Source organism: Myodes glareolus, chromosome 2, assembly GCF_982192425.1.
Source record: "Myodes glareolus chromosome 2, mMyoGla1.1, whole genome shotgun sequence".
Lineage (NCBI taxonomy): Eukaryota > Metazoa > Chordata > Mammalia > Rodentia > Cricetidae > Myodes > Myodes glareolus.
Window position 1 is genome coordinate 40,850,801 of NC_142027.1, and position 25,110 is coordinate 40,875,910.

The 25,110-nt window shown below is 38.8% G+C and overlaps 1 protein-coding gene across 1 annotated transcript in view; it reads right to left on the reverse strand.

Moving 5' to 3' along the window:
• Nucleotides 1-3,575: 3,575 nt before the first annotated feature.
• The window catches only part of Gabrr3 (gamma-aminobutyric acid type A receptor subunit rho3), a 71,807-nt gene continuing 50,272 nt past the window's right edge, over nt 3,576-25,110 (reverse strand). Inside the window, exons 7-9 of the mRNA XM_048422893.3 lie at nt 23,918-24,070; nt 7,901-8,097; nt 3,576-3,875 (exon numbers count right to left, since the gene is read on the reverse strand). Of these exons, the coding sequence (XP_048278850.1) occupies nt 3,576-3,875; nt 7,901-8,097; nt 23,918-24,070 (650 nt within the window). The remainder of the gene's footprint in view (nt 3,876-7,900; nt 8,098-23,917; nt 24,071-25,110) is intronic.

A 25,110-nucleotide genomic window follows, 5' to 3' on the forward strand; every position in this document is an offset into this window, starting at 1 on the left:
TGCCATTTACAGTCAGTGGCAGTACAGATCATGAACTTCGACCTGATTTTGGGCACTACAGACCACAGACACCATCATGGCCAAGTACATCAACATGGCCTCTGGTGGCTACACAGGCGGAGGACAGCAACATGATGTCGGGTAGCTTGACTCTTTGGCCTGCTCTTGGGACTCTTTTCCTGCTGTTATGTTGCCGTATTCAGCTTAGATTTGAGAGCTCTTGCATAGCCTTATTATGCCTTGTTTGGCCATATTTAGTTGTTGTCCACTAGAGGTCAGCTCTTTTCTGATGGGATACAAATGGGGAGTATATCTGAAGAAGCGGGGAGTAAGAGGAGCTGGGAGGAGTGGGGGAAGGGAAAATTGTGGCTGGAATGTGAGAGAAGAATCTATTTTCAACTAAAAAACAAAAAGTAAAAGAGAAACACTGGAACTGAAACAACTTTTATGGTAATAAAACATGGAGAGCTCATATAATTAGACTAAAAAAGAAAAAAGATGCTATTAAAAGAAAACTTCTAATATAAAACATTAAATGTCTAGTTTTTGGTGGACATACTTTTTATCAATTTGCTATCCATTTTTTTAAATAGTGAAGCTATACTTTTTTAACTATAACAAAACCCATAATTCTATGTTCAAATAAACCCTTTCATAGTTTTCCTTGTGTAGTCTTTACAAACCTGCCCATTTCTATATTTAGGCAGGGTTTACAAGCTGACTGGTTTTTTAAAAAAATCTTACAAAGCAGCTTATGTTCTGAAATCCTCCCGTTTTATCCAAGCTTATCCCTCAGTGAACACTCCTGCACAGTCTGTTCAGGGTTGTGATCAGTAAATGAAGTCAAAATTAAAATGAGGTAACTATTATATGCTCTCTGTTGCATGTATCTTTTCCAGATAACCATGCTTTCATTCTTTCTGATACAAGAACCTACTAAGAAACCTTGCCTCTCCCTTGTAGAAATGAAGCCACCGGGAACAGTTCTGTTTCACAAATGGTGGATTTGATGAGAAGCATACTGACTAACATCCTTGCTGCTCATTCTGAATGGTCTGATAATTCCCTGGTGCAGTAAACTGATTTTATTTCTAAGTGTTAGACATTTATTACTGGAAGATATACTGCCTGTGTTTCTAGATATTAGCAAAAGTTACTTTTCATTGGCCAACAGTTGTGCATTAATGGCTCGCAAGAGAATATAGAGAATATGTGGCGTGTGATAGAGGCCCATTCTTCTAGCCTCGATTGCAAGTGTATCCAGTGACACATCTGATTTAAAACAGTGGAATGAAGATGCTCAGGGGAAGCAACAGGCACTGCGAGTGCTGCAATTCAAAGTATGTGAAAAACAGACATCTCTGAAGAGTCAGATAGCTGGATGAAGGGAAGAGTGGGGCTGTTTCTATCTCTAAATTGTTGTTTTTTAATCACACATAGAATTTGACAACTCATAAATATAACCCAACTATTACTATAGTAGTTAATAGTTATAGATCTTCAACCACCAAGGATATTAATTTCCAAAATATAACCCTATAAAATATTCCTATTAAATCAAGTTTAACAGCCATTAAAACATAATTAAAAAGCTAAATTATCATGTATTTACAATAAATGAATAAAGTCTAAAATAAATATTAGCTCACTTTTGGATAGTATCCTAGAAAAAATACAATCTCTGAGATGTTTTGAAAGACTTGGAAAATTGTATTTTTCTATTTCCAAATAATTAAGACAATAAAATTAAGTTCCTCAGAATTAGTATGTATACCAGAAAAGCCATAATATAGACAGAATTCTTTTAGTCCTTCATACCCAGGAGGAAGGGTAATGTTCTGAAGCCTGTGTGGCTCCTAAGAGGCAAAAGCAATATTCCTGTTAGTTATGCAGGAAATTATTGTTTCTTCAACTGGTAATGAAGAATTCAAACCATTTTGTTTGATCGTGGGCAAAAATAAAAGGCAATATATTAAACTGACTACTTTATTTAATTTATTCTCTTAATTCATTTCAACAATCAAAATAAGGAGAAATTTTCTGATTCCCTGCCAAGGGATTTGCTCAAAATTGTGCCTTTCAAATAAAATACCCAACTCTGAGCCATGTACACTGCCAATCAGAAAAATAAATGCAGATCATAGGAAGGTTTTCTGTGGAACAACATTTATGTAATGCCTTCTTGACCTGATTTACTTGTAGCCTCGCAAATCACTGTGGGATGCATACATTTCCCTCCATTTCTTTACTTGGTGTGATGTCCACACAATATTCAATTGTTTAAAGCTGAGAGACTCTTCACACATGTTCTTTTTCCTCCACAGACACCCCCCTTTCAGGACAGTATTCATAACTTCATGCTCACAACCACAAAATTGGTTTTTCAACTAGTTTGTCATTCTTTCATGGCTGTGAGTTCAGGGGAGGAAGAAGAGGTCATTTCTTTTTCTCTTTTTGGTTCGTAACAGTTAATAAAGTGCCAGCTACATGTAGGCTGCCAATGAACATTTTATGGCTAGAACTCAGACAAACACTGTGGTTGGTCTGTGTGAGAATGTCTCTCAAAGGCTCACATATCTGAACATTTGGTGCCAAGTTGGTGGCACTATTTGGGGGAAATTTAGCAGGTGTGGCATTGTTGTAGGAATTACATCACCAGCACCAGGGACAGGCTTTGAGAGTTTAAGGATCTGTACCATTTCCGATTCATTCTGCTTGTGGTTTGAAGATGTAAGCTCTCATCTGGCTCCTCCTGCCACCATGCCTGCTGCTAGCTGTCATGTTTCTCTGCCATCATGGGCTCTGGAACTGGAAGACCAAACAAACTCTTTGCTCTAAAAGTTGCTTTGGTCATTATGTTATATCACAGCTACAGAAATCTCGCTAATAAAAACATAAATGAAATTATGACACCTATAACTCATTTACAAAACACTATATATTGTTACTGATGACTGAAGGTGAATATAACATTATGAATAAAGACCTAATGAAACAAACATTTTTCCATTTTGGACTCAATAATATACAAAACATAATACATAGAAAATGTAACTACAGATGAAAGAAGGGGACTGTTCACAGGACTCTGAGTTGAAGATGGAAGTTCTCCCTTAGGACAATGTCATCTGTCACTTGGCAGACACTAAGATATCAGTTATCCTTGAATAAATGCCACAGTCCAGCTTTATTCCCTAATTTAAAAAATCATTTTCATGAAAAGAGACGATAAGGATAAAATAATTACCAAGTATTTATTCCTGATGGAAAAGTTGCCTCCATAATACACATGCTTGTGGTGCTTTATTTATAGAGCCAAAATTTCCCAAGACTTTGAGCATTGCACTAACCATAATCAACCAGAATTTACATCTTCTTTAGGCCAAGAGACATGACTGGCTCTGCCCCAGTTTAACTGTCTAGGTCATATCCAGGAGGTAAATAACACCATCTGACTCTAATAGAAGTTTACAGTAAAAATTCCTCTTCAGGCTGCAGATGGTAGAACACTTAATTAGCATGTGCAAGGTCTGATTACTGCAAAGAGAAAAAAGTCAATAAACAAAACGTCCTCCTCATAAATATATACCCCAGTAAAATAAATTAAATATAATATAAACAATGGGAAACACAATTCTAGAATAGGTATCAATGGCATGGTTGTTTTCTATGATGATTCTACCAACATTTCCTCCCATGGGTTTTCTCTTTAACTGAGATGAATCTGTGCAGGGGCTTCCTGTGAACTTTGTTCTCATGGAGTCCTCTTCTGAGTGCTGAGAGAATGAAGTCTGGTCCACATCAGTCTCACTGTCATGGTAGCAGCCATCGAAGGCCATGGCTTGAACTGCATCAATATTGTACATTCCAGAAATCTGTCAGAAAGACTTTTCTTCAGTTAGTCACAAAAGTGATGCTATGGACAGGAACTACAGAAAATGTAAGTCAGACACCAAACAGTTCCCATAAACATTAAGCTTGTCTTGTTCATTATTAAAAAAAAAAAAAAAACCAAAACAGAATTCTAGGTTTGCTTCTGGCATTTGACTTTAAAAAAAAAATCATTTAATAAGAAGTGGAAAGCATCGCCTTGCAAATCCTGATGTAGCAAGGAGGTTCATATTTAATTCCATGGGATAATTTGGGCACCACATGATTAAGTGCTATACCAGTCTAATGTTAGTAATTCCTAATATACTCCTGAACTGATACTCAGTTGTCCCAGATGCTTGCACTCCTCTTTGTTCCGATCAGTATGAACAGTCTGCCATGGCTTTATGAGTTGAGGGTGACTGTGATTTATTACATCACCAATATAGGCTCCTTGGATTTGCTTTCCAAATCCATTTTCCTCTTTAAAGAGAACATAATAATACACAGATCCATGTCTCTTTTTTTAATTTTTGGTCGCAAACCAGAAGAACACTAACTGCCTACTTACCCTTAAGTTGGGGTTGAGCTAGTGAAAGGGTTTTACTTGTTTTTGAAAATGAAACGAGTCAGGCTTTCCCATTTTTGCCTAAAACCACTTCTAACACTGCTAACAAAGCACAGTAAACTAAAATGAAATTGGCTTGTTTTTCTAAAGAAGTATTATCAGTGATTTCTAGTCTGGTTGAATCTGTACTGATTTTTTTTGAGTTTTGCTTTGGGAGGTAGTGACTCTCACAAACCTGGAGCAGTGTCTAGGAAGCAGCTGTTAGTAATTGCTTTTGGAGAAAATAAAATCCTTCTTGATCTCTGAGGGAGTTGAAATATGAACAAATAAGAAGAGGCTATTCTAGATGAAATTACTTAGAATTTAAATTGGAGGCCGCAGAGTCAACTCTATCAAAATGCATATTTGATTCATTGCAATTTAAAACTGTAATATTTTACTGAATCAAAAATACACAGAGACTTCTGTGCATTCAGTTAACTAACTAGTGGGGATCTACACTATTGAATTACATTACCCGTTTTTGCTTTAATAATTGTAAAGGCATACATTAAAAATCTATATTCTATGGCCAAGGTCCACAACACTGATGACAACTTATGCTGGAAGGATTGTGGGGTAAAGGGAACACTCCTGCATTGCTGGTGGGAGTGCAAACTGGGACAGCCCCTTTAGATGTCAGTGTGGCAATTTCTCAGAAAACTAGGAAACCTTCCTTAAGATCCAGCAATACTACTTTTAGGTATATATCCAGATCTCCAAAGCTAAACCTCCCTACACTTCCAAATACACACACACACACACACACACACACACACACACACACACACACATGAGAAAAGAAGGAAGGAAGCAAGGAATAGCAGAAATGGGAATAACATAAATAGGAAAGGCACATCAATCCCTGCAAAAAGAGTTCAAATATTGACACCTGGGTCAACATTCCTGAAATGAATTACGTGACCTCCCTTCTGGTGCTTATAATTCCTCAGAATTGGGTCTCCTACAGGAACTCAGACCTGCAACAGGCCAAAACAGGAAAATCAATTTCTGTGCACATCTTAATGTGGCAGGGGGGAATGGGCTGATGTGGGATGTCCTTCTGTACATGCGGTGCTTTTATTGGTTGATGAATAAAGTTGTTTTGGCCAATGGCTTAGCAGAGTAAAGCCAGGCAGGAAACCCAAACAGAGATATATAGAGAGAGTAGGCAGAGTCAAGGAGATACCATGTAGCTGCCAAAAGAGATGGTCGCCAGAACTTTACCCAGTAAATCACAGCCTCGTGGCAATACACAGAATAATAGAAATGGGTTATTTTAAGATATCAGAGCTAGTCAATAAGAAGCCTAAGCTATTAGCCAAGCAGTGTTGTAATAAAAAAATCTATATTCTACTAAATTTTTAAAAATCTAGAAGAAGAAAGGAATTGAAAGAGACATTAGAAGATGAATATACTCATGGAATATCGATATCATGGTAATTGCTTTCTACTAAAGATAATCTACAGATTCAATGTAATTCAATGCAAGTTTCAGGTCCATTTTTCATAGATTTAGGGAAAAAACAATCAAACAGGCAAAACCAATCTCAAACAAAATGAGTACTTGAGGAAATAACACATTTGATTTCAAGTTATGCTACAGAGTCATAATAATAAAAATTCCACAGTAGTGGACCCAAAGTAGACTCATAGCTAAGTGAGATAGAATGGAAAACCCAAATATAACTCCCTAATTACAGCTGCCTTGTCATTGATGAAGTCATCAAAGAAAAATACATTGAAGAAAAGACATCATCTTTAACAAACAGTACTTGGAAACCTGGGTATTAGCATGTAAAAGAATGAAACTCCAACTCTAACTCTCAACCTACACAAAACTCAATTCCAATGAACCTAAACACAAGGACTGATATTCTGAAAATGCTGAAGGAAAAAAGGTAATGAGTTTCTAAATAACACTCTGAAGGTACAGGGTGCATCTGCAAAGAGGGTCTCATGAAATTTAGGTCTTCCTTATGGCAAAGGAAACTGTCTGTGGATAAAGAGGTAGCCCACAAAATGAGAGAAAATCTTTGTCATCTGTATATCAAACAGAGGGTTCCTGTCAAGAATATACAATGAAATAAAAAACAAAGCAAGCCTCCTCCTCCGAAAATACTAAATATTAATTATTTAAATAATCTAATTAAAAATGGCTACAGAAGTAAAGAGAGTTATCAACAGTAGAAATAGAAATGACAAGGATTCACTTTAAAAAGTGTCTAGTATCCTTAACCATGAGAAAAATGTTATTAGGCAATATCAAAATATGATGAGTCATAGACTCAAAAGCTAATCCTGATTGCCCTTTAGTTCTGTGAGCTTGGATATACTTACTTTACCCCTGTAAAATGAAGGTGAGAAAACATTGACCTCTCAGAGATACTATGGAAATTAAATTCCACAAAATATTTTAGGTATTGGCATAATTCTAATATAAAGCAAACACTTAATACATTCTAGCTATCACCATCACCACCACCACCACCACCACCACCACCACCACCTTTTAAAAAAAAATGTGGTTTACAACAACCCTTTCTTCTAGTGGGGCAGAATCAGTGGACCAATGTGCACTGAGAACAACTCTTCATGCACAAAAGCCCCTGGTGAAAGTGAGTGAGAATGCTGAGGAAAAAGGCAGCCTGGAGCAGTGATTAATGTTCTACCTTATACTGTACCAATATTGCTCAATTCTGCCAAGGCATTTGGATTTAATGCAAGAGTTTTAAGAACTGTAAGTGGAAATTTACTAAAGAAGTTTGGCTTTGTGCTTGGGATGTTTATTATAATTGTCATTTTGACAGAATCTAGAATCACTTGCCTTGCCAGATGGGCCTCTGGGCCAGTAGGTGATTAACTTACATGTATTGTTTGAGGTGGGAAGCCCCTCCTACTGTGCGTGGTACTTTTCCCTGGCTAGGACCCTAAACTATATAAGTCCAATGGGTTTCAACCTTTCTAATGCTGTGACCTTTTAATACAGTTCCTCGGGTTGTGGTGACGCCAACCATAAAATTATTTTTGTTGCTACTTCATAACTGTAACTTTGCTACTGTTATGAATCATAATGTAAACATCTGTGTTTTTCAATGGTCTTAGATGATCCCTGTGAAAAGGTTGTTTAACCCCAATGGGTCATGCCCCACAGGTTGAGAACCACTGAAATAAGTGAAGAAAGGGGCGATAGTTTGCTTGAATAGTTTGCTGTTTCTGGTTGGTGGATGCAATATGCAATAGAACCTGCTGCTTTTGCTGTCTTGACTTCCTCACCTTGATGGTCAATGCCCTTGAACTGTGAGTCAGAATAATTCCTCTTTCCTGGACATTGTTTTCCTTAGGGTATTTTATCACAGCACAAGAAAAGAAACCAAGCCTGCCACATTTTGAAAGGAGCTGACCCTCAAGGCAAAGCCGTACCTTTCTTCTCTGATTGAGTTGCTTCCACTCTTCCACTGTGGTGAGGTAATTCACCGCTGCATACTCAATGACCGACAGAAACACAAAGAGGGAGCTGACCCACATGTACACGTCCACTGCCTTGACGTACGACACCTGGGGCATGGAGGCATTCACACCAGTGACGATTGTGGACATGGTGAGCACTGTGGTGATTCCTGCAGGTCAAGAAGAGTGAGTGAGAAACTCAGTGAAACAGCCATTCATACATCATCAAGGCACGTCCCTTGGAAACAAAATTAATCTGGTGTCCCAGAGCTGGAGTGAACCTCTGCATGCTAGCTTTGGACATCTAAAGGGTCTCACTGGATTTTTTTTTCTGCCTCTGTGTCTTGCTGTTTCCTACAGAGGTTCCACCTTTCATCAAAACACAAAAACCCAACATGTTTGGAGCCTGTACATAAATGAGAAACTTCTGATCATCCCAGAAAGATAAAAATGTGCCAGCTTAAGGCATTCTTCTCTGAATATTTAATAACTGTTGCTCTTAAGAAGTTATTGTCTTTATATCTACCATTACTCTGTCATGGAGCAAAGGGAGCTCAGTCTTTCTTGGTTGATTTTCAGTACTACTACTATTTCTCCCCATTTTTCTTTCACCAAAAATGTCAAAAACAAAACAAAACAAACAAACAAAAAAACAAAGCCATCATTATTTTCTTTGGACTCCCATAAATGAAACGACACTTCAACTGAAACTCAGAGAGCCTGTGTCTGAGCAGATGGTCATTATTCTTCTTTCTCTCCTCCCCTCTGCTATCTCTGTTTCCTTCTCTTCCTTCCCCTTTTCTAGAATCTAGAAGACTCCTGCTTTCTTCCATTTCTTTTTTCCTGCTCTGTTTTCTTTCTTTTGTCTCTTAAGAGAGCAGTCCTGGTGAATAGATTTGAGTTCTGGGAGACAAATGAAGGCAGGAGTGACTCAGCTTTTAGGAAAACACTAGTTACAAGAGCCGTTAGATCTCCACCTTAATCTCTCAGAAGAATATTGCTAGTTTTGTCTGGAGAGAAGGTGCAATGTTGTAAATATCTGAAATGCACACTGGCTGCAGTGGTTTCATTTGTTAACTTTGCACGAGGCGGGTACAAATGAAATCCATGTGAGCTTATGGAGTGTGGAGCCCCCAACAGCAGGAAGAGCACTGTGATTTACTCTTGACTGAGAGACACTTTCACCAAGAGGCTTCTATCCTCTCTTCAGGATTGTGTGGGGTGCTCCTGCATGGGACCCCCTATGCCAAACACAATGGCAACTCTGTAGAACCACTCAATTTCAAATGAAGTTTTAGTTTGCATAACAAAGCACATTACAGCTTTGTAGTTTGACAATTATGATGGGAAAAATCAAGAATCTCATCTTGACACTTGAACTTCTAAACTCTCTTTTCTAGCTCTTAACACTAGGCAAAGGGACTGTTTCATTCAATCTCAGGTTTCCATGCAAGAACAGTAACAATAAACAAACACACACAACACCAAACAAAGACAACAACGAACAGTCTGCGTGCAGCTATATGTTGTCTCCATGCTTTGGATTCAAAACACACTTGTTATGTAAACGTGGAGTCATGAATTTTTTATTAGTGCAACACATAGAACTGAAAACATTAGAACTTAAAAGTTGTTTGCCTCAATCAGATATTCACCTGCTGTACACTTTGGTAAATGTTGGCCATAGATTACAAAAATGAAATAAATGCTGAGGATAGCTGAGTGATTGGGCCACAGTTTGTCAGGAGCAGGATTCTGATCTGATCTCTCTCTGTCAGTGTTAAGCCTGTAATGTTTTTTTTTTTAATTGTATACTTACTGCCTCTCGTTTTAGACCTGAAAGGGAATATCTTTTATTTATGAGACTATAAATCAGTTTCTATATGTGGCAGATCTCTGAGAGAAGATCCTACAAAGTATGGGGGATATGTCAAAGGGCATGAAGAGGGTACTCTGTACTTTCAGTGGGCCAGAAGTCTTAATCCCTTTAAGATGTCCTTCTAGGAACTGAGGGAATCCTGAGTTCACACTCTTCTACAGTAACTTCCATCAGCAGTTCAAAAAAAATGTAAATGTCTTCTCTTCATTTTATAAGATATGGAGCATAGAACGTCATTGTTTTTCAATAGACAGTAATTTGGATTTAGAGAATAAAATAAAGGTTTAGAAAAGTTACAAGTGTACATGAGTTATGAGTATACACTGGGATCATTGACTATTTGGATTAATAAAAATGAACCACAGTGTCTACATTTTCCAGAGAGGAATTAACTATCAATCATTTTCTTTAAAAGGATGCCTAGCCCAACTAATTTACCACTTCTTTATTTAAATAGCCAGCAGTCCTGATTTTCATTGCATAAAATCAGCAATAATAATAATGATAAAATTAATGAGAGTGTGGGGAGGAAGAATTGTTGGATGGGGGAGTAAATGATAAGATAACTGCATAAACTCTTCGAGCAATGCAAGTGGAATTTGGGATTATTAGGGCTACATTAAACATACTTATTATGCCTTGAACCATCCCTTGGAAATACATTAATCTTGATAAGTGGTTTTCCTTGCAGATCCATTAAAGTTAACATCCCAGTAAAGGAGTTTTGAATCACAAGAACTGGCCATTTATTCAAGGAAAGGTCATATATTACATTAGAAAATTATATTCCCACCTACTGATATCAGTATGCATAGTGAGAAAAGTGTTATGAGAAAACATTTTGTCAGGCCATTTGACTCAGCCTCCATGAACTCTTGCAGTTTCACTATATTAACTTTTAAGCACATGCGTGTGTAAATTAAGGACCGTCAGAGGAAAACTCTTCCTGTCTGTGTTTCATTGACTGGCACGCTGGAGCAGCAGTTCATTAACTATAATGATGGTAGTAGGCACACAGACATCACTTGTTGGACTTCTGACCTTGTTCACCCCCTCAGTGGATGTACTATAAATAGTTTTCCTGAGGGAGGGGTGGTCTTCATTTGCCTTCATGTGAGTAAGAACATTTTTCCTATGCTCATAGGTGCTGCGGGAGTATCTTCCGCTGCTTCAACCAATAGTCGCTGAAGCACGAGCCCACAGTGCTGTGGGAGGGCCTTCCACTCCATTAGTCAATAGCCGCTGAAATACCAGCCCACTGGGGCGTGGTATATTTCTCTTTTAAAAAGGAGCCACAGATCTCGGCTCGGGCCTCTTGGTTCCAGCACTTGGTCTCGGCTCCTGCTCCCGGCTCCTGCTCCAGCGACTAGGCTCCCTTCCTGACGGTTTATGGTGTATGTAAGTTTTATCCCCCCAAAATAAATAACCCCTTAAAACATAACTGGTGTGGGATTGATTCACCGTTATTTGGCGCCCAGAGTTTGGTTTAAGAACCAACCCACCCCCCACCCCCCACCCCCAGCTCGACCTCTGGCTTGGCTACCTGCCACCAGCTGGGCTTGGCCAGCTGGGCTTGGCACGAGCCCTCCCTCAGCCATAACCTCCACGCCTCCCAGGATACACAGGTCCGGACAGTTTCTGCCGGCCTACTTTTCCCTGTTCTACACGGATTTTTAAATTTTTCCTTGCAACGTGAGTCAAAGAGCTCACAGCGCAAGTTCCCTTTGAAGTTCCAGCAAGCTGTTTGAAACCCCTGCCATCCGCCATAACTGATTGGGAGTGCTGCAAGCAGCTTGACCCTTAATCCCAGCACAGGGACACAGGGCCCAAAACACTAGGCCTCTTTAGCAACAGCGTAGTGGCTGTGTCACAACCCTCTGCATTGGGTTGAACAGAGCGGCAGGGCAGGAGAGCCCAGCCGGGGTAGGCCAGGCTGCCTTATTTATTGGCCATTAGAAGCTCTCTGACCTTTTGTGATCTGTGAATTTAACCTCTGGATTTGAGTGTATATATTCTAGAGTTTACTTCCTGATTCGACGGCATTGCCACGTGGATTCAGGTGCGCCCCACCTCTTACTGGCAGGCAACGGTCATTACAGGTAAGATTCTTCTTTTCGGTTGAAAATACATACATACATACATACATACAACTACAATTTCCTTTGATTGAAAATGTCAGAAAATATTACTATCCAAAAGTTCAATGGTTTTTTTAATTGCGCAATGGAGGACATTCTGAAGGATGTCTCTGATATTCCTCTTACTTTGTTATTCCTGGGATCTGTCGCTTTTCTGGTGTTTGGCTATTTTATAAGAAAGATACAGTCCTTACAGACTGAATCTACAATGCTGAGGGCAGAGATTAAAACCTTAAGAACAATTCAGACTGATACCAACCTCCTCAAAAAAGAGTTTGGAGTTTTCAAGGAGGAGACTAGACCTTTGTCTGATATGACTCGGTCGACTGACCAAAATATTAAGAAGGTACAGTCTGATATTGCTTCTTTAGAAGGGAGCTTCACTGCTCTGGAGGAGGGGACAACCAAAATGACTCATAATCTCCAGTCCATGACTGTAAGTGCTGAAACATTAGCTGAGAGGATTATAACCATTGAATGTGAAAATCGGACTTTATCAAAAGGGTATGATAGATTAATTGACAGGATTTCCATACAAGAAGGCACAGTACATGCCATGAGGATTGTGTCCAAGGAGGAAATGGTGTCTCTGACAGACAAGCTCCATGCCTTAGAATCGTTAATGAAGGCTTTGGAGCATAATACTGGACAGGAGATTCAGGACTTACAGAAGGCAATGGTGAGCAGATTTACTAAGATTGAGGAAATCATAGACTCTGATGAACAGGAGCAAAAGGTAGAAAGGCAACATGCACCTCAAAAAACTCTCAGTCTACATAGAGTTATACCTGCCTTTCCAGTAATAACATCAGAAAAGATAACCGGCTCCAAAAACCCTAAGGTCATTAAAGAACATACATGGGAGCCTATACGTATGAATGATCTGAAAGAATTTAAACAAGCAATTGTGAATTATGGACTACATTCATCCTTTGTTAGGGAGATGTTAAAATCCTGGGCTCTGAGCAGCAGGGCCACCCCTCAAGATTGGAACCAGCTCACGTCAGCTGTCCTAGAGAACGGTCCTTTATGGCATTTCAAATGCCTATTCAAACAAGAGGCCAGACTTTTACAACAACAAGAATCAGCAAAAGGAATCGAGGTTTCTCTAGATCAAATTCTAGGGGAAGGACTTTACTCTGATCCTCAGGAACAAGCTCTTTATGATGAAAACATTTTATCCATATGTGCTACAGCAGCTCTAAGGGCCTGTGACAGGGTTCAAGACTCAGGTCAGAGAGTATAATCATATATCAGGGTCAAACAGGATCAGAGAGAACCCTTTAGTGACTTTTTTTTACAAAGAATAACTAAGGCTGTACAAATAGGGATACCTGATCCAGAAGCAAGAAATATAGTAATTGAGTCTTTGGCTTATGAGAATGCCAATGTAGAATGCAAAAGGATCCTGGGGCCTTTAAAGCTCAGATCAGTGCCTTTGGATGAATGGGTTTTACATACAATGAATGTTGATACATTTGATTATGGCAATGAAACATGGGTGCAAGAAGCAATTTCTAAAGGTAAAAGGAGACATCAGATTACAAAATGCTTTCATTGTGGCAAAATGGGACACATGATAAGGGACTGCAGACAATGGAATTCCAGGAATAATGCCTCTTCTAGGAATAACAGGAATAGGAGGACTCAGCCTTCAGGTTTATGTAGGAGATGTGGAAAGGGCAGGCATTAGACGAACGAGTATAGGTCAACAAGAGATAAACAGGGCAACCCGTTGCCATCGGGAAACTCAATAGGGAGCCTCTCGAAGGGCCCCATGGCAAATGTGGTCCAGTCATTTCTGATCACTGCAGAGAACATGCCTCTTCAGGGAAATTAGAATGCCCCATGCCTGCTGTTAAAAGCAATAACGGCCTGAAGGATGAGTTAAATGTGGTGAATGAATCAAGAAATCTAAGAGGACAAAGTAAACGAATATTCTGGCAGACTTCTATAAATGAACAAAGACCACAGCTAAGAGTGTGTGTAAATGGCAAATTTATTACTGGCTTACTGGATACAGGTGCGGATGGAAGTATCATTACTCCAGAATCTTGGCATCCGCATTGGCCTCTTCAGGAGGTAGATATTCAGTTCTTAGGAATTGGAACCCTCTCTCGAGTAAGACAAAGCACGAGATGGGTCAATTGTATAGGTCCAGATGGACAAATAGGAAAACTAAGGCCATATGTAGCAAATATTGCAGTGAATTTATGGGGCCGTGACCTATTGCAGCAATGGAATACTCAAATTAACGTTCCTGCTGCTTCCAGAGCCTATATTTCTAAGGACAAGATTACAAGATATTACAGATGGCGGACACCAGCCATTAGAGCTATACAAGAACACAACACAATTGATGGCCCTTCAGTGGTACCAACAGCCATGCCTCTACAATGGTTGACTGAGAAACCAATATGGACTAAACAGTGGCCTTTAGCTGAGGAAAAGTTACAGGCTTTAGAACAGCTGGTACAAGAGCAATTAGATGCTGGACATATAGAAGAATCTACCAGCCCTTGGAACTCTCCTGTATTTATTGTTAAGAAAAAATCTGGTAAATGGAGAATGGTGACAGATCTTAGAGCTATCAACAAGGTTATTCAACCTATGGGCCCCCTGCAATCTGGAATTCCTCTGCCCTCCCTGTTACCAAAGGGATGGCCTCTTATAGTTATTGATCTGAAAGATTGTTTCTTCACTATCCCATTACAAGAAAAAGATAGAGAAAAGTTTGCCTTCACAGTGCCTACCTATAATAACTCTCAGCCTGCAAGGAGGTACCAGTGGGCCGTCCTCCCACAGGGAATGTTAAACTCTCCCACCCTGTGCCAATATTTTGTAAGCCAACCATTGCAAATTATACGCAAACAATTTCCTAAGTCCATAATATACCACTATATGGGTGATATCCTGATATCTGATCAAAAGAAAGACACCTTAGAAAGGCTGTTTGAAGAAGTAAAAATAGTATTAACTAAATGGGGATTGCAAATTGCTCCTGAAAAAATTCAGAGAGGAGATTCTATTAATTATTTAGGTTATAAAATAGGTTTACAAAGAATTAAGACTCAAAAGGCACAAATCAGGAGAGACCAGTTACGAACTCTTAATAACTTTCAAAGATTATTAGGAGACATTTCCAATCTACGACCAGCTGTTGGGATAACACCTGATCTAATAATTCATTTAAACAAAACCTTAGATGGTGACAAAGATTTGAATAGTCCCAGAGAGTTAACAGTTGAAGCAGAAAAGGAACTGACGATGGTTGAGGACAAATTACAGGAGGCACATGTAGATAGGGTGGATCCAAATCTTAGTTGCATTCTAGTCATATTGCCTTCCAGAATTTCTCCTATGGAAATTTTAATGCAGAGGGAAGATACTATTTTAGAATGGATCTTTTTACCACACAAATCTAGTAAAAAATTAAAAACTTATGTGGAAAAAGTCTCTGAATTGATTATAAAAGGAAAATTGAGACTTTGTCAATTAGCAGGTATAGACCCAGCAGAAATTATAGTGCCTTTCACTGCTGATGAGATAAAAAAGTTGTGGGAAGACAATGAACCATGGCAAAGAGCTTGTGCTAATTTTTTGGGAGAAATCAATAACAATTACCCAGAAAGCAAGAGACTTAACTTTATAAAGAGAACTTCTTGGATCCTCCCTCGAATTGTCCGTGATGCTCCAATAACCGGAGCCCATACATTTTATACTGATGCTAATAAATCAGGGAAAGCAGGTTACAAATCAGAAGAATTGAGTAAAGTGGAACAAAGTCCTTATGATTCTGTCCAGAAGGCAGAATTATATGCCATCTTTATGGTGCTTAGAGATTTTAAAGAACCTCTTAATATAATTACTGACTCACAATATGCAGAAAGAGTTATTTTGCATATCAAAACTGCTGAATTTATACCTGATGATACAGAACTGACCTCATTGTTTATCCAGGTACAAGACATGATCAGAAACAGGCTCTGCCCTATGTATATAATGCATATCCAATCCCATACGGGTCTGCCAGGTCCTCTAGCACAAGGTAATGCAGATATTGATCAATTATTGATTGGTAGTGTGCTGCAGGCACCTGAATTTCATAAAAAACATCATGTCAATAGCAAAGGCTTGAAAAAAGAGTTTTCTATTACATGGCAACAAGCTAAGGAGATTGTAAAGAAATGCCCTACTTGCTCTTTTTATAACCAAACACCATTGCCTGCAGGAACTAATCCAAAGGGTATTAAAAGGAATGAAATTTGGCAGATGGCTGTGTTTCACTTTCCAGAATTTGGCAAATTAAAATATGTACATCAGACCATTGACACGTACTCAGGTTTCCAATGGGCAACTGCTTTAAGATCAGAAAAAGCTGATTCAGTAATCACTCATTTATTAGAAGTTATGGTCATCATGGGTATACCTACACAGATAAAGACGGATAATGGTTCAGCTTATGTTTCTAGGAAAATGAAACAATTTTTTGCTTATTATAATATTAAGCATGTTACAGGTATATCATACAATCCTACAGGTCAAGCAGTTATAGAAAGATCAAATCAAACTATAAAAGATATGTTGAACAAACAGAAAGAGGTGGAAAATACCCCCAGGAATAGGTTACATAGTGCTTTATTAACCTTGAATTTTCTCATTGCTAATGAGAAGGGGACAACGGCTGCAGAAAGACATTGGATATTGGAAAAGTCTGCTGAATTAAATCAACCAATTTATTTCAAGGATGTACTGACCTCACAGTGGAAGCCAGGAGATGTGCTGCGTTGGGGAAGGGGTTTTGCTCTGGTTTCCACAGGAGAAGAAAAATTGTGGATACCATCAAAATTAATAAAGGTTAGATCTGAAGAGAAGAAACCTCTTGGAATGGAGAAATGACAGCATCTACAATGATGATGACCATACAGGTGGTAAGAAAAACATAAAATGGGGGCAGGGTTCTGTTCTTGTCTCCGCAGGAAAACACTCGTCTTTGAAAAATTCAAAGTACCTTGGATGTTTGAATACTGACAGATGGAAAAATAACTACCCAATATGGATTATCAAGAAAACTGAATAGGTTCTGTGAGTATGAAGCTCTTGAATATACTAAATCATATTTCTGAATTTATAGAGCTGGTTTTGGAGTTGGAGTCTTGGCTCGGTCCCTCTCTAATTTCAAGCCTGTTGTTAGGAGAAAAACCCAGAGTTTCTGGAGTTTCTGTCTTATCTCAAGAGCCATGATATGAGACAGAAAGAAATATGAGTTTAGAAAACATCTTTGCTTTTTTTCATATCTATCATACTTTTCAATGAATATGTCTATCATACCTTTCATTGAATATGTTTGTATATGTCTATATAATTAATGTTGAGGTTTTCCACAATGAACAATGAGTTCTTTCTGCACTGACATTTGAAGTTTTCAGGAAGAAGATGGGACCCCCATAACAACAACTCCACTTGGTTGATATGACGTCATGATACTGATAGTGCTACTACAAGTCCTGTTTCGGGTATCAGCTGCACAGATGATTCCAACTTGGTTAGCTGAAATGGTGCACATCTTGTACAACATTCTGGCCAGACCTCCACAAAATACTCAGAGACTCTTTGCAATTTTAAAAGACATTGACCTTGAAATCTAACCATCATTTTAGTTTCACAGGATCCTCCAGAAAGAACCATACCTCCATGACAGCTGGAAGTAATTCTTGAGGACGATGTCCCCTCTCTCAGCAAAGTTTGTCCTCAGGTTTAGGAACAATATTTAGGGATTGATTATAATTAGTATACGGTTGAGAGTTGGGAAAGGAATTTTATAAGCTCAGGGATCTTTTGAAAAAAAAAGGGAGGGGGATAATTGGATAGATAATAATGGTATTTGTGAGTTATTGTTTATAGATAATTACATCGGCATATATTGAATATTGTATGTAAGCATGCTTCTACCTGTTTAAAACATTTTTTATGTATTGATAAATATTGTATTGATATATGTATACCATATTGCAGTGTACATTTCTACCTCTGATTCAGATACTCATATATTGTTTATGTATTGATATTTATTGTTTACATTTGGAGGTCATTGCCCTCATTTATTGCACAGTTGTTTATTCTCTTAGTCTTTAAGTTAGATACATGTTAAGAATTGTAGATCAATAGTCATCTATGTCTGTCATATTTATGGTTAGACTAATCAGGTTCTTTAGATACTTAGAGATTATATATAAATAGTCTTCAACCTCTTTGAAGAGCTGTAGAAAATGGCATTTAATTTAATCTTAGAGTTCTGTGTAGTGAGACACAATCACTCCTGGCAACACCGACCTATTCTTGAGAGATTGTTGAGCACCAAAGACACTCCACTTGGAGCTTGTCTTCTTGACAAAACTGGCCTCTGGGTAAGGAACTGCTCATACCTCAACTACTGACAAATACACAGTATCCGGAAATGGATAAACAGAACTGTCAAATCTTGCCAAGCCAGGGTAAGACGGTTTTGAAAAATCTCTTGCCTGTTAAAATCCGGAAATGGATAAAATCCGGAAATGGATAAACAGAACTGTTAAATCTTGCCAAGACAGGGTAAGATGGTTTTGAAAAATCTCTTGCCTGTTAAAAGTAATCTGTCAGTTATTCTAGGCCTAAGTCAAAGTTGGTTGCTTCAACGCTGCAAACAGGTCTTTGGTGATTGCCCAGGTAGCCAGTTGTCTCTGTGATCTGTTGCATGTTTTGGAAGTTCTTTGATTGCACTTCCTAATTTCTCATGTAACATTATTTCCCTTCTCGGATCTTCTATGGGGTTGAAGACTAGATAAATGTAGCTACTTTCCTCTCATGACTTGGCCAAGTTATTTATTATACAAGACTTTAGCTAGTTAGAATAGGATATTTGTACTTATTGTATATAATTGTATAGGTTTGTACTTACTGTATATAATTCATAGTAGGCTTAGAACTCTCTTACTTAAACAAAAGGGGAGGTGCTTCGGGAATATCTTCCGCTGCTTCAGCCAATAGTCACTGAAGCACAAGCCCACGGTGCTGTGGGAGCGCCTTCTGCTCCGTCAGCCAATAGCCGCTGAAATACCAGCCCACTGGGGCGTGGTATATTTTTCTTTTAAAAAGAGCCACAGAGCTCAGCTCAGGCCTCTTGGTTCCGGCACTTGGTCCCGGCTCCTGCTCCAGCGACTAGGCTCCCTTCCTGACGGTTTATGGTGTATGTAAGTTTTCCCCCCCAAAATAAATAACCCCTTAAAACATAACTGGTGTGGGATTGATTCGCCGTTACATAGGCAGAATGACAGTAGGAGGCATATAAGGGGAAGATATGGACTGGATATTGCAGTACCACTCAGTGGCCAGAAGCAACAGTTTCTGCTCATAGGGGCTACCAGAGTCCAGTGGTTGTCATTAGAGGCTTTGGTCACCCCTGTGATGGTTACATGAATTTCTCTTGCATGTGTGCACTTATTTGAGCCATTTTGTATGGTGGAATGTGAAGTTGATACAGTGCTTTCACAAATCAAAGTACAAAGGTTATTTTGAGGAAAACCCTCAGTGACAGGAGTCAAGGGCAGAACTAGACAATTACTTAATCATAAATTCACATATTATTTGTGGTACTGCTGATCCAACACAGGACTTCACACATGTTATAGCAAGCTCTCTACCACTTCCTAGCCTCCTCTTCAGTGAAACACTATTTTTATACAAAAAAAACAAGGCAAATCAATCACCCTAATTTGACTATTTGGTACTGATTTTCTTAAACCTGGGCTAATAACTCTATCAAATCAAGTGAAAGAACAATGTCATTGTTTGTTAACCATGTGACCCACGCTTTCAGTCCCACCCTAGATTGCCACTTAACTTGTATATGCCATTGTGAACCTCCTACTTTTCAATTTTCATGAGCAATTAGTGGTAATATCAATAGTTTTTCTGATGTTATACAATAAATTGCAGAAATATTTGGGAGATCTGGAGGTTACTCAGTAAGCTAGTGCTTTTCAAGTAACTGAGCCTGTGGGTAAAAGACCCTTTCACAGTACAGAACCGACCAGTGGCTTCATTAAACAGGCCATTTCAGATTCCACACTGTAACTAACCTTTTGGAAACTATCGCTTACTGAACTATTTATGTATACAGTATTCTCAGTATGTATGCTGCAAGCCAGAAGAGGGCACCAGACCTTATTACAGATGGTTGTGAGCCATCATGTGGTGCTGGGAATTGAACTCAGGACCTTTGGAAGAGCAGGCAGTGCTCTTAACCACTGAGCTATCTCTCCAGCCCTTACTGAACTATTTAATAAGATCATATTTCTCATTGTTTTCAGTGAAAATTTATTACAACAGTCTGAAGAAATTGATCAGATTACTTGTCTGAACATAACACCTCAAACACTGAACTACTAGAAGAAACTAGAAGGAAATACTTCAACACATTGGTACAGGTGATGAATTTTTGGATGATACTCCTGAGGCACAGGAAATGAGAGAAAATTAGGCAAAAGTGGCTAAATAAATTTAAGAAGTTCTGCACAGCAAAGGAAACAAACACAGTGACCAGACAACCTACATAATGGGAAAATATTTTTGCTAACTAGCCCATTAGCTTGACAAAGAAATTATATCTAAAGTGTACAGTATATATTAAATACCTAACAATAAAATAAGTAATCCAATGAGAAAGAAATATGAGTACATACTTCTCAAAAATTCATTGCCGGCTATTAGTGGTGCACGGCTCTGATCCCTGCACTTGGGAAGAAGAGGCAGATGGATCTCTGAGTTTTAAAGCCAGTCTAGTCCACAGAGTGAGTTCCAGGACAGCCAGGGTTACACAGGAAAATTGTCTCAAACAACCCCAACACAACCCAAAAGGAGAAATTTAATTTTCCAGCAAGTTGCAAAAATTTTCAAGTTCTTTGTACACACTAGAAATGCAAGTTCAGCTATAATTAGTGATCATCTTACCCCAATTAAAATGGGCAACAAAGACACACACACACACCAAGTTTATGAAGAATGGTATGGAAGGTCCTCAAAAGACTAATACACATTTACCATATATATGATCTAGCTACCCTCTTCTTGATATATGTCAGAAAAAAAATAGTGTCAGCATATCAGTGAGATAACTGCACACCTGTGTTAACTGCTGCATTGTTCAAAACAGCTAAGACCTACAATGCTTAGCCTGTGTGCTTGCTTATCAACAGACATATGGATGAGAGCTCCATTTATCCGTAGGTATAAGGATAAGTATTAGAAGTTAGGTAGGGATTATACTGGTTGAAGATTCTTTCTGCAGGCAATGGAAGTCATTACAGTAACCACAACTGGTCAACTGACCAATCTTAGCTGATACATCTAAAATATAACCCTTACCCCTAAGGCACAGGAACCATCTTGGAAATGAGGACAGAAAAATTCTAAGAGTCAGAGAACTAGATATTTGTTGGACGATGGTGTTTTCTGTATAAGATAGGAAATCTGTGCCCACAAAACCTGAACAATATGGCTACTGAAACAGTAACGACACCAGTTCACTTGACAACATGGATGGGGGAAATCTCATAAGGCCTTACCCCCAGGGGAAAACCTGCAGGCAGTCAATGGTCCTCCACGGAGATGAGTTCCCTAAGTGACTATCTAGTATCAAGTGTCAGTCCTAAAAACATATGAGCAACACTTGATGTCCTAAATAGGTTTCATTTATGTATCTATGTGTGTGTACATGTAAAAATACCAATTAAAAGAAAAATGACTACAATAGAGATAGTCAATAAAAGTAGAAGGAGACTTTGGAGTCAGAGGAAGGGAAGCAGTGGGAGCATGAGTAGGATATAGTAATAGGGGATTAAAGATAATCAAAAATCAAAATATATTATATACACAATAAAAATGTCACAGTGAAGCCCATTAGCTTTTACAATTAACAAATGTTAACAGAAATAAAAGGATACATGGATAAAAAAATTCCATATACAGAATGAAATACTATTAAGTCATAAAAGTGGAAATCCATTGTTTGTAGCAGGTGAGCGGAACTGGAGGATACTGTGTTAAACAAAGTAAGCCAGTACAGAGAGACAAGTATAACATATTTCCTCAATTTAGAAGACTTTTAAAAAGTTACCAGAATATATTACTAATTATGCAATATTATTATAAGGGGGTAGAAAGGGTGAGGGGATGAGGAGATAGAGAGATACAAGTAGTGAGTGTTCAGACACAAGCAGAGTGAGGTCTAGTGTTCTCTAGCGTGCATAGGGCTTACATAGACAATATAGTTTATGACTAACTAGCCGTTCAAAGGCACCAAACAGAAACTAATGAGAAGGAGGTGGAAATGTTAATTACCTAATGTGATCAATACACACATAATTCTAGCCATGTTTTGAAATACCACACCATGCCTTCCAGGAACCGAGCAACACTGCATTGAGAAAGGGAAAAAAACAAAGGCAGGACTTGAAGGTAGTAGGAAGCAAAAGCCAGGGGACACAGCCATGTTATGAGAAAGTGATTATTTGTTGCAGTAAAAGTGGGGGAGGGGTTGCTCTGATTTGCTTGCTCATTTACATAAAATCACAAAATTTTTCTGCCTCTCAGGAATAAATCCGGAGACAGATGGAAGTTCAGAGAGGCTTGACGTAGAATTTCTGCCTTCATACTTCCCTTCAGCCTCCTAGCTTTTAGAGTTGCCATTATCACCATATAAGTACAGAGCAGTCAGCCTGAGAGATATGATTAGAAGGCACGGGAATATACATTTAGACTGATGAATACCTTTCCCAGTCACTCTTGCGGGCTGGAATATGCCCTCAGACCCTCGTTTGGTCTATGTTTGCCCCTGCTGTACTGGGGTCAGGACACAGATGTCCTGATATGAAGCCACTGTCCAAATAATTTAATTACTTATTTAGATAATATTTTGCCTTGAAGATATTCAAATCTGAAATGCTTACAGACTGTGGTTTTATGGGGGGAAGGTGAACAAATTATTAATGTTAATAATTTGTGTCTTCAAATGATCTTTTGAAGTATGAATAAAATTTGTGAACATTAATTTCTAAGAGGATTAGGATGAATTTTATTATAGTTCCAATGATTGTGAAGCCTTTAAAATCTCTCAGGATAGAATTTTACAGGTTAAAAAAATGCACAAAATTAGGGGAAACCGGAAATTTTCCTAAACCAGACAAGAAGGCAAGTGGCATTAACTCCTGGATTTTTATTAACGTGTTTTCCAAGTGCTTGACTTAGCACATCCCACTTAGGACTCAATGACCACCAAGTGGTTCTGAAATGGTTTCCATAAATCAAGGTGTGTGGCAGTGGCATCTAACATGCTAGATGGATTAGCTAATCATCCTCGTGTGGTGACTCAATGAGGCAGGAACTGTGTTTCCTCTGAAATTAGACTGTTGTTGAATCTCATTCTGACCTTTGAGTTAAATTCTAATTTCTCATGGGCACCCATGTTCCCACATTAAGCACGCCCTGTCCTGAGATTTATGAAGGCAGCAACAGTCCAATGTGAATTACTTTAAGGGTTCTTCTTTCTATGCTGTAAAAGGGTTGTCTTGCAAAGCCAAATAAACTTGGGTAAGGTACGGGGGTGGGGGAAGAGTGGTGGTTCTTTAGCGGCATAGGAATTTCTTTTAAGTGAGCTTGCATTTTGCATCATAACCCCACCCTGTTTTATTACTATTCATCGTTCAGCTGCGGATCAGTCAGCAGCACCTCCGTCCTCAAACACTCAGTTGCCGAAGAGCCCAATTACAATTTGTCCTTGAAGCCAGCTAAAGATAAACACTTTCACCTGAACACACACAAGCCCATTCCTGACTACTCTACCACTCCTTTTACTTTTCCCTGCACCATCGGCTTTCTGTACCCCCTTGCCCTTCCTTCTGCATTAGAATTTTAAAACAAATGGGAAACTTTATTTACCCAGGGACACTCTCGCAGGAACAGCTCTCCGGTCAATCCAGAATGAAACCCACGACAGCATCACCATCAGCATGGCTGGGAAATAGGTCTGCAGTACAAAGAAGAAAATATGCCTCCGCAGCACAAAGTTGATGAAAAGCCTATAGTACCACCCTAGGAGAGAGAAACAGTTACCATTAGGCAGGCTTTCAGGAGACAGCGTGCTTAGCTACACTCCATGTTTTTCAGAGGGCAAGCTCTCAGCCTTCATAGAATCTGACATACCCATCTCAGTTTCCTCAGCACCGGCTGGCACCTGGGCTTCCATTCTAACATTGTTAGATAGCCTGAATAACAACTGGATTAATTATTCCCTACAAAAATATGTTTACCTTCTATAGCCAAGCTTGGGGGGAGGGGTGAACGGTAATTACATTTGTGTGTGGTCTTTGAAGACCCTTTTATACACTTATGTTGTTCGCAGGGTTTCTATAAGAAGGAAAGGCTTCAGTGCTAATTGATGACTGCATCGTTAATAATCATTTATCAGCTGTCACAAATGAAGAACAGTCTGCCTGCAAGAATAGGTTTTAAGTAGATAACTGGGCCTTTGTTTGGGATCTAGTACACAAAGGGTTCAATCTGTAAACAGATTACCAGTGGTGATATTTCTTTGCATATTCTTGGTTTAATGTAAACTCATGTTGGTGATATTATTTAATCTGACTTCAAATACAATTGTTGCCATATCCATAGCAAACTGTACAGAATTCCTCTCTCTCTCTCTCTCTCTCTCACACACACACACACACACACACACACACACACACACACACATTTGCTGTAAGGACATTTCAAAAGGTAGAAGATTTATATGACCTTAAGAGAAACCAGAGTATATAAAGGAGATTTCTGTGAAAATAGAAACCAAAGTATATAAAGGTGTTTACAGCCACATTTTCTAGCCATCTGCAGGACATCACTGAGGATTATTCATCATGTCCCAAATTATGAGCACGATTAATAAAAACTCAGAGAGAGAAATTGGGGTTCAACCTGAAGATCTGAAAAGCAAAGCAGTCAGCCACTGGCTCTTATCTCTACCTCAGTCTGAAATGGTGATCCTGCCTCCTGGAATCTCAGAATGAGACTGTGTCTGAGAGCTGTCTCCCCCCATTTTATATTCCTCTCTAGGACTGGATTAAAGGCGTGCA